At 43.6% G+C, this 11340-nt stretch overlaps 1 protein-coding gene across 2 annotated transcripts in view; it reads right to left on the bottom strand.

Moving 5' to 3' along the window:
- Atrnl1 (attractin like 1) overlaps positions 1–11340 on the bottom strand; it is a 527893-nt gene that overhangs the window by 195926 nt on the left and 320627 nt on the right. For both annotated transcript variants that reach the window (XR_008722856.1, XM_055630013.1), the window contains exon 28: positions 3886–3993. Coding sequence is in view for 1 of the 2 variants with exons in the window: in XM_055630013.1 (XP_055485988.1) it covers positions 3886–3993 (108 nt within the window). In the remaining variant the exon portion in view is untranslated. The remainder of the gene's footprint in view (positions 1–3885; positions 3994–11340) is intronic.

The following is an 11340-nucleotide window of genomic DNA, read 5'->3' as shown; positions in this document are numbered from 1 at the left end:
TCCTGCTTCCTCCTGCTTCCTCCTGCTGCATCCTGCTTCCTCCTGCTGCATCCTGCTTCCTCCTGCTGCGTCCTGCTTTTTCCCTCAGCACTGTATGCAGCACCTGCGGCCACATTTCCTCCTAGAACATGGGCTCATGGGCACAGTTCCTTGTGGTTCCCGATGTGCACAGTGCTGGACACAGATGAAGCATTCCACAACCCCCCCATAAAATCAGTATAAACATTTGTTTTCTAAAGAAGGTCACAGGAAGGGTTGAGCTGCCCAGACCCAGCTCACTAGGGGATCTACTGAACAGCAGCTTTCCCAAACTGGATTCACTTAAAGAAGCCCTATGGCATCATTTCACTGACATCATTGGATATACAAAGAAGGAGAATTTTTAAAATATCTCAAGTCACAATTACTTGCTAACACATGGAAGAAAGGTAACAAACACATGCTGTATATCAGACAGCTACCAGAAAACAATCCACTGTCTGTGGGATCAGCTAACAGATTGTGTCGATAGGTGAATTCACATTCTAGATGCGTTCATTAGATCTGAATGATAGGTGTTCATCTTCCTGATACATAAATCTACGATCCAAATTTACTAGTCATTAATTTAGTTTGGTTATTTATAGAATATATTTTGTCTTTTAATCACAAGGGTTTTGCACTGTTAAAGTCCATTAAAGATTCAGTATTCAAATAACTAATAAAATGTGTGAGCTCATGTGCACCACAGAACTAAAAAACTGGTGAGCGGCAGTACACACACACTTACCCAGAGCCGTGGTGAGCGGCAGTACACACTTACCCACAGACAGCAGGTAGTAAAAGATAACCATCTCCTACTCTACCTTACATTTTCACGTGACCATAGGTGTGACTCTCAAGAATGCACATAGGAGTCACACTTAAGATAAATCAATTGTTCAGAACCACATTATGAAGAGTGAATAATTTCTGTATGACACTAACAGCCAGCTGACCTGTGGCACTGTGTTCGATTTTAACACTGAACTTTAAGAAAAACTGATAAGAAGTTTAAAGTATTTTGACTTTCAGATTTATACAAAACATTTAATGTGATTCCAGAATGACCCCAGGTTTCAAAACGATATACTATATGCATACATATATACATATATATACATATGTATATATAATTATGATATACATACATAGATCTATCTATCTATATCTATCTAGCTATAGATTTATATAGCTATCTATATCTCTATGTATCTACATATATATGCATACGTGTATGTATGTATATGTATATATTTTTAAAGGGATTGAAACAGCAATCAGTATTCTGCAATAATGATAAATAAACCACAGTTAGGAACTTCTAATTAGTAGCACTTATTATAAAGTACAGAGCAAACAGGAAATAAAATATATTTTTCAAAACTCTACTTCTGCCTCTTATTTTCTGAAGATATCAAGGGAAGAAATTAGCCCTGAGATGCTGAGACAAAATCGGATGTTGACTTTTCACAGGAAGAGCAAACAAGCAATTAAAGCTCTAAAAATATCCACTGAGCTACAATGTTTCTCAGCAGAAAGCGGAAACCTGATCCTAAAATTTACATGGGATTTCAAGGGCAAGAAGAGCCAAGGTAGAGTCTCAGTGGGCATGCTGGAGGACTTCCCTTTTTGACAACAAACACACTGCAGAGCTACAATAACTGAGACAGTGTGCGTGGCCACAGAGGCAGGCACACATCGGGGGACTGGGCCAGAAAGCTCCATTTACACTCAATGATTTTCAACAGAAAGCGATACACAGGAAGAGTCTTTCCCACTGGCCAAGGAAGTCCTGGGCATTTACGGCTGTGCACCGCAACTGCTGACTCAGCAAGCACAGAAACTCGCGTGCATGTGAGTTTCCGAGGACACAGAGTAAACTCTGTTTGCTATTGTTCAATGCCATGATAAGAAACTCACTCACATGCCTGTCTCAGCCTGTGCTGAGTGTAACACCTGTGCAGAAGCGGGTGCTGCAGAAACTAGTGTGCTAATTTTGCTTGAGATGAGCTTAGGGGAAGACGTGCTAGTAGGTGTGTAAGTGCGAGGGGAACATGCACCTCTGTGGTCATCGGTAAGTGCGGGGCACTGTGAGAAATGGGGAAGGGCAATGCAGAACTCAGAGGCGAGGAAGTGAAGCTTAAACGCTAACGGTTTCTCTCTGTGCACAGCTCCGCACACACGCTGGGCCAGCCCTGGGGACAACGGCCTGTTTGTTTGTTTGTTTTCAGTGTGAACACCTGAGGAGACACAGTTTTAGGACAGAAAGCAAGTAGCATGTTGCACCAAGAACAGGAGTGAGACAGGGATGCAGAAGGAAGAAGCGGGCTGTGGAGGCCTCGCAGGAGAGCCCCAGCTGAGAACACAGCCGCGGGTGAACAGGTGACGGAAAGACAGACTCTTTTCACAGTCTAAAACACAAAGTGCAGACTTAAAGGAAAATCAAAATGTGGAGAAAAGGAAAACTTTGGAGGAAAACTCCCGGGGGATGAGGTGATCAGCCCGCGTGCACCTGGCGGGAGAACCCTGAGCACCGTCACGGCCTGACATGACCCCTCAGAGCATGCACATGCCACCGCTGCTGGCCCCGCGCTCGCTGCTCCAGGCCCCTCCGCACAACCGCTTACACGTATCTACACTTACTCCTCCCATGACTTGAACACATAACACTGGGGAGAACAGAGATTTAGACTGAACTAGTCTACATTTTCTGCTTATTAAAAACAAAACAAAACAAAACAAAAAAAAACCAGAATGAATTCGAAACAAAGGACTAAAATGAAGCTGAGCATTTGCTATACATTTCATTTATAATCCTGCTTTCTAACTCCTCTCCATGCCCTGGAAGACACGCACTCACATTTCCTAATGCTCTAATCTAATAGCAACTGTGACCTAGAGCAGGGAAAATGTTAAGTACCCAGAAGCAGCACAGATGTCCGTCTGTCTGTCTGTCTCTTTCTCTCTCTCACACACACACTTCAGTCCTAGCATTTTCTATTTTATTCATGAGGCATACTTCGGGTTTTCACAATAACAAAAATTCTCCGAACAAAAATCAAACCTATTCGTACCGAGGTCTCAGGGTGAGTCTATTTTTGCACGCCTTCCTTGCTTTCCTGGGAGGGGGAGATCCGGTGATAACACACTTGGTTACACACTGACATTTCTAAAAACGAAGCTAAAGTAACGTCTGTTTGGAGTTTCTCATGCTCCAATCACACACACTGAGCAAAGGGATAAGGCCACAGCTGAATAAGAAGGCCTCAAAGCCACGGACGGTCACCGTCCTCGCGGCCAGAGTTTCCCTTCTCGAGGTGGATCTCACTTTACCGTGGATTCCCACAGGACACTCAACTGCACACAGCGCTTTCTCTTGTGTTGCTCTGCTTCCTTCACGTGCCACAGAGCAGAGCTAACCATCTGGCCCCACAAAGAGACTGTCTGGTATATTTCACGCGCAAGTGTGAAAGCTGAACAGTGTGATTACAGAGCAGCGCCTCCCCACACACCTTGAGCAGTAAAAGGTGACTAAAAAGATGGGTGTGACCTGTTAGGCGGGGGCCAGGGAGGCTCTGGGGACGAAAAATGGCATCTGATTCTTTAATCACAACCACACCTTAGAGTCCTTCAGCTCCTCTCTGCCAGGCGGCGGCTGCCAGCTGAGCAGCCTGGCACTCCTGTCTGGGCTCACAGACTCTCCAGCGACATTTGTTACAGCTCATGGCATAACGTTAAGGCTGTGTGCCTTGGAAATGCCATCACATGTTGGCTGGGCCCTGGAACTCCAAACAGTCCAGCAGAAGCACATGAGAGAGGTGACACAGATACTCGAGTAGCGCGGGCCCCAGCACCGCGTCCTACCTCTAGTGGCCCTCGAAGAAGGTCCGTCTGCTTGGCTCCCACCTCCAGCGCCACGTCAACAGAAGCGAAGGGCCGGCTGGCCATCTGCTGGCGTTCTCGAAGCAGTTGCTGTGGGGGACAGAAATGCTCTGCTTTAGAATCGGCTTAGAAGCACAGTAAACATATCAATACCTGGTTTCACTCCTAAACAAGTGACGGCAACAGCCCAGCAACCCTTTCATATGCACATACACCTAGAAAGCTAACGGCAGAAATCAACTTCTCCTCGAGCCCTGGTTTGACCTCCAGAGGCACAAAACGTGCGGTTCTAGACACAAGCTTTCTTCAGACCTCCGGCCACAGGCCTATTAAAACGTTCTCAGGAGCACTTGGTAAAGCTCAGGGCTACCATGACGGTGGCCAGAGCAAGGCAATAACATAGGCATTTATTTGTCATAGCAGAAAGGAAAGTATCTTAAAAAGGTTTAAGGAAATAAAAAAATTCCAAAATACATCAAAAGGGATCAAGGAACACACATGAGCCAAGACTAAGTTCTGTATGTTGTGAAGGTCCTGTCGGCTGCCAAGGAACCAGCAGGAGCTGTGGCTTTCCAGATTCCCCAGGGCCGGTGCCAGCATTAAGTGAGGGACAACTGGCAAGGTGCAGGAGGGCTGCGCAAGGGCCTCCCCAGCTCCACCCTGACTTTGTGCCTAGTCTGGGTTTGCCAGCTGAAACCACTAAGCTGGCAGGTCCCAACCAGCTACTAAGCTGATTTATATTCCTGCCTTTCCTTGTAATTACAATATTCATTAAGTCATGATAAAAAAAAAATTGATGACCAGCACTAGATACCACAGATCCTGTTCCCCCTCATCCTATACAGCTAATAAAATTATTATTAAATATTAAAGAGGACTGGCAATGCAATTAACTACTCTTTCAAATGAGAAGAAAATCATATCACTGAAGAAGGCAGAATCCTTGAGCACAATGAATGGCTTCATTATTTATGGAGATCTTTAAGATTCTCAGGCTTTAGTTGAAAACGTTAACTACCGGTCTCTGTAAATGGCTGAAGCCCTGTGATGCATCATTCATAAATTCCCTTTGCAAATGAGGAAAGGAACACAATGAGGAAAGGAATTCATTATCCAGCATTGGTGTGGTAGCATACACGAAGAGGCTCACGAACAGAATTTAAGGCTTTGCTATCTTATTAAGAGACAAACTACCTGATAATAGTATGTGGAACAAAGAAACTATTAATAAGAGTCTAACTTCTTAACTTACGTTTTTGTTTACATAATAAATTTATAATAAATAAAGGTGCAGAAATCAGAAATCACTTACTTGAATAAAGTTTCACCATTGTGTATTAAACATGGCAGCAAACAAATAGAACCCGGTTTGCACCTCTCTGGAGTGGCGAGGCACTGGCGCAGAACGCACTACCGTTTCTAAGTAGGCCACACAAAGGCAGAGGCCGCATGTACTTAGAAGTTTGTGGCAGAGCATCAAGGATGCCGCTGTGTGCATGTGCCCCAAGAATACTGCTGTGAGATCCACTTTTTCAACAGCAACACACAAGAAAATTTGAGAAAACGGAAATTCAAGTTTATGTGCGAACAGAACATTCGAGGATTTATGAGTAATAATGTCCTCCGTTCCTCTCTCTCCCTTGGCTTATAAATGGCACCTCTAGGACAGAGATTTTAACAATGAGTGGCCTGTTTCCTCACCTGTCTTTGCTGATCTCTTAAACAAAGGGTCTACAAAATACAGCAAATGAATATTCATTGCCACAAACTGTGATGCCATGGGGAAGTGCCCAGAGTGCACCATCTCTGGCCACTTTAAGTGGACTGTATCATGGTGACACCGATATTCACAAACATGGAAAGATCTGTTGCTGATATTTGTTCAATTTTGAATATTGTATTTCTAAGATGCGAAACATTTTAAAGACTTGGATCTGTTGTCTGAGCTTTCAGAGTCATTTCTTTTAAAGCACTGAGAGCGTTTATCCTGCCGTGGCGTGGGGCTGAACGTCTTGGTGAGGGACTACACTGACATGGCAAGGCTCCGGCTAATACAGAGGAGAGAGAGCTGCTTTCTCATGACACTTTCTGCTATGGGGTAAAGCCATGCAGTAGAAGACACTGCAGCCATCTTTCCCACTGATTTCTAGATCTAAACTTTATCCTTAATAACTGTCCTTGCCAATCAATGCCCGGATGCCTTACTTCCTGAATCTTCCCACCATGAAGAAGACACACCAACTACACTGACGACTTAAGCTGTGAACGAGCGAGTCCAAGGACTGACGTGCAGCCCAGCCTCTGACACCAGCAGGCCATTTGCGAGCTGCTCTCTCCAGTGAGAGCTATTTGAAACCAACAGTAGGAGCTAGGTCTGACTAATTTTTCCCTTTTCTATAGCATGGATGATGGGCTGCCTCAACCCCAGCCTCTCTGCTCATGCTCTACTGGACCAGGACCAGACTGGTTAGCCTTTCAAACAACCTGTCCTCCCTTTGCTTACTATGAGGATGACTAACATCTTCAGGTTGTGAGGATGGGACAGAAGAGGAAGCCCACAGACAGCTCAGCAGAGCCTGGCTGGCCGGGAGTGCTTGGAGACAGTTGATGGGTGCAATCAATGTGCTGAACTTGAAGCACTAATTTCATATTTGAAGATGGTACACTAATTACTGCAGCCCCATTTTCCTCAGCACTGGTGGCACATTTGGCTCCTCTAGTCTGCCTTTCACCAAATGTTGCATTATGAGACAGTTGGAAATGTCATTATTGGACTAGACTTGGAACAGCTCTCTGCCATTTGTGACTAAGAATGAATAAAAACACAACCAGAAAACCAAGAGAAAATATAAAATACTTTCTTAAGATGTTTCAAAATTTATTATGTGTGACCCTGGTTTTGTGTGGTAGTTTAGAGTTTGTACAGCTATGGGAATACACACAACAGATGTGTCTGCTTTATACGTGACCCTGATACTGCCAGTTATTCAGTGTGGGACAATAAAAACCACAAAACAAACCGAACCCATCACAGTAGAGGATAATCATGTTGCCACAACTGTTGCTGATAAGAACATTTAAAAATTAAAGAGATGGTCTATGGATCATTGCTTTGTCCAAAATAATTCCTTTAGTATTGGATAGCTGCTGTAAAATACATCATAAATTAAAAATTGATATGAAAATTCAAACCGAAATTTGACAGCTTTCTACACTGACTCCATCAGATGTGTATGTGGATAAAGAGGAGTCTGCTTCTTCAAATGCTGAGTGACCTCCCCCGCCCCCTAGTTCCGTTAACTGCCTTTCCAATACTGCAAGGCACAATATGACCATAATAAATTTTAGGACATTAATCTTTAAAAAGATAAAACATAAAAGGCAGAATTGTAGCTGATTCTTCCGCCACTGTTCTCAGAGCTCCTACCTCTTTCTGTGAGGCTCAGGCTCCCCAGTTACCCGTCTTATCATGTCCACGCTTGACACACTTTTCCTGTGAAATACTTATTATATCAGTGTGGCACTAATTCATCATAGCTCCTTTTCGCTATTTCTCATCCCCTCCCAAACACTTCTTTGGCATTCAAATCTATTTGTTAAACAGACAATGAATTTGAAAATAATTTAAAACATCTGAATTTGCTTCCTATAAATGTGGGTGAGGATGAGTTACAATAAAATGATTGTAATTGTGAGTAAGCATTTAAAGTCATGACACACCTTTTGGCATATTATGGTGTCTGGAGGAATTTTGTTTGTTTCAAACGAGAAGTTCTGAAGCTGAGTTTCAAGTCCTCCCCAGGGTTCATGCTATCACTCAGCTACCTTCCTGCTCCACCACCAAGATGAGGGGAGAGATGCCATGAACTCATCCCGATGTGTTAATAGTTCTAAGATTTTTGAAAACATGAGAAGGAAGTCATCAAAAAGGTTTTATATTGTTCTCCACTTTGCAAATCCTGATGAACGAAGGTGTCTGGACTGGAGAAGGAACAACAGTCCATGAGACGGGAGCTGGACGCTAGTGCAACCTCAGGCAACACGAAAGTGAACCAGGTAGGAGGCTAGGACACGGGGGCACTGTGGGATGGCCAGCAGTGTCTGATTTGACTCAAGGCCCTCTGCACAAGAGGGAACACACACCTGACCCTGCATGGGGGCCAAGTAACCAAGAACCAGGGAATAGACAGCCTAGGGACCTACACTGAGACCAAACACTGCTGGCCATACAAACTCACACGAGGCTCACAGGACCCACATGAGTCTGCACCAGGCCCTCTGCACATACATCACAGCCTTCAGCTTAGTATTTCTATGCGACTCCCAACTGTAAGAAAGAATGGGGTCTTGGACTCTTGTGCCTGTTCTTGGGCTCCTTTCCTTCTGCTGAGTTGCTCTGTGCAGCCTCAGGGTGATGTCTTGTTTTTTTGTTTGTTTTTGCTTTATTCTATTATATTTTATTGTTGTGTTTGGTTTTTATCTCTTAGAAGCCTGTTCATTTCTAGTAAGAGATGGAGAAGGAGTGGAATTAGAAGAATAGGGAGATGAGGAGGGACTTGGAGAAGCAGAGTGAGGGGGAAATGTAATCAGAATGTACTGTATGAAAAAAATAATCTATTTTCAATATAAGGAAAAAGGCTAGGGTGCCAAATAAAGACAAAGAATGTTAGTCAACGGAAGTTTTTGTTGGCATTTGGACAACACTGGTCATATAGCTGGTGTTACCAAAATTGCTATTTCAGCTTCTTTTCTCTGGCTGTGATGAGAGGGTGGTGGGCTTTTAACAGCAGCATGAACTCCAGAAAGGGCCATGTTGCATCTTTAGTAAAGAAGCAGAGGCTGGACAGTGGAGCTCAATGGCAGCCCAGGCACTCAGGTGAGGGTCCACGTGGCAACAGTGCTGTCCTCGAAAATCCGTCCCAGGCACGCGTGGAACTAGGACACTCCACGGCCACCTAGTCTACACAGCGCCTCACCCACACTCCATATCCTGTCAAACTGGCAACGGAAATTTACCAGCATCTCTATAAGTCACCATATTCACTATAGAATTTGCATAATTTGATAATATCTCTTATTATATTTTTAAATAGACGAGGAAAGAATGGGTTTTGAAAGAATCCAATTTATCATCTAAAATTCCAGCATAGCCAGCTTCTACTGTTCCTTCACTGTGCATGTACAGATTTCATTCATAAGCAAAGCCAAAGTATGAACCATTCATCAAGTAATTTGTATTTTCATTAGTACTGAGGTTAATTTTCCATGTAAAACTTTAAGTATGTAGATGGTGTTCTATGTAGGTGGTGTGTGTGTGTGTGTGTGTGTGTGTGTGTGTGTGTGTTTATTCTGTGCTTGGCGGCACTGTTTATTTTGTCCATTAATGATAAAAGAAAACTTCATATCATGTATAGCAACAAGATATCTACACACATTAGCAAAAAGAAGCCTTGTTTCTTGTGGAGCAGTCTCACTAAGGAAGGAAGCCGATGACATTCTCGCCAAGGTGGCACTGTGAAGGACAACCTTGGAAAGATTATACTAAAGCTCAGAGCAAAAGTTTGTTCCTTTCTCTTCTGAAATAAAGGTCTCTCCTTAGAGGGTGAATGCACTCACATGTGGACTTATTTGATGAAAAGGTTTTACTAAAATTATCCATTAATTAGACATTTTGTATATGATCTTTCAGTTCCAGTTGCTGCTCGCAGAATTGAGGTGGAAGGTGATTCTTGATTCTGTCCATCAACTTTTCCATGTTCCCAATGAACAGATGTTCTCCTGAGGCCCCTGTGGGAAGGTGGAGGCGGGGCCACTGCAGATGGCATCCTGCTTCCTGCTCTGCTTATGTACTCCAGAGCCGGAAGCAACAAAAGGTCCAGAGGAATCTTAGCAAACAAAACTACTCTCCCTCACATCCGCCACACCCACCCCTCACACCTCACGTCATTCCACTTCTCTCTCTCAGAGCTGCAGACTGAACTCAGGCCCTCAGGCCCTCAGGCATGGATCAGCCTACAGACATCTTTTGAAGGTTACTTCATATAATTTCAAAATTAAAATGTGGATTTTAAAATACTATCTTTATTGACATAGGTTGTGTCACTGACAGAATCTGCCAAAGATGTCTCATTTCAGGAGAAAAGATCACACAGAAGGGTGACACATAGAGAAGAGTGGTTAAAAGTCAGCGTGGCCTCATACAGGGCCACCCATTCTGGGGACCAGGACGAAGTATAATAAAAATACTGAAAGACAGTATTTGTGACCTTTATTTTTTGGTAAAGTAAAAATAAAATGCATGCTGCCTATTTTAAAAAATTGTTGGTACTTAAAATCATATTTGCTGTTCTTATACAAGTTGTGCCTATTCAACTTGCCTTAAAAAAACAAATGTTACAGAAAAATGTGATGGAAAACATAAATGGCAGGGTAAAGGGAAAGTAGTAGGAAATGCTGTAGATAGAAAATGGATGGCCCAGGAGAAGACAAGGCACTTGGCAAGTCCTAGACACAGTAGCAAGCACCCCGAAGCACGAGGTTTAATGTTGAGCGTTTATTTCAAACACGTAAATCTAAAGTTCTAACTTGCTACCCAGCAATTCACCACAAGAGACAACTTTGGTGACCTGGCTATGATGTCACAGCAGCCCTACCAGGGCCACGGAAGCAGCATGTGTCCATTGCAACGGCCTTACCCACTGTTCCAGAAACAGACATGCTGCCCAACATATTGAGACCAAAGCCATGAAACACAAGTGGAATCCTGGGCTAACCGGACAGAGGAAGCCAGGAAAGGACATTTCTCAGAATTAGCAGCAAGGGTGCAGCTGGCCAGGCAAGCTTGAGCTTCAGGAAGACATAGGGAGTCTTCAGAAGCCGATGGCCAAGAGTGTGCGGCTGGGAAGGTGGCTGGAGGTTGATCAAGGTGAAGAGGGATCAAAATGGTGTCTTTAAATCCTCAGGAGCAGAAGCAAAACAAAGCGGGTTCATTATCTTTTAAAACAAAGGTTTACTTTCTATTACCCAGAATGTGCAATCCCATGGAGTAAGAAGCCGAGTGAAACCAAAAGGCACAAGAAATATGTCTACAATCCTCAAATAAAGTAACATAGTGTATCACCAAGAAAACAGCAACAGCAGTTAATCTCCAATACAATGAAGCTCCCTCTCCCACTAAGTAGCAAAAGGTCAGTTTTGTATGCACCTTTCTTTAACACAAAAGGCCAGGTGGCTGTAACTTATCTGAGCAAATCAAAGTGAGCAAAGAGACGAGTGCTGAAAAGGTCATTTAAAAGCTATAACCTCAGAATGAATGTGTGATGCATGGGACTCCTCCAGCAAAAGGAGAACCCGGGTAGTGTGACTTTTGAAACCTGAGCCTGAAAGGAACACACACACACACACACACACACACACACACACACACACACACACACA

The sequence above is a fragment of the Psammomys obesus genome, unplaced genomic scaffold (genome assembly GCF_907164565.1).
Source record: "Psammomys obesus unplaced genomic scaffold, mPsaObe1.curated_primary_1811, whole genome shotgun sequence".
Taxonomy (NCBI): Eukaryota; Metazoa; Chordata; class Mammalia; order Rodentia; family Muridae; genus Psammomys; species Psammomys obesus.
The sequence above is the reverse complement of the archived record's forward strand: the minus strand, read 5'-3'. Positions and strand labels throughout refer to the sequence as shown.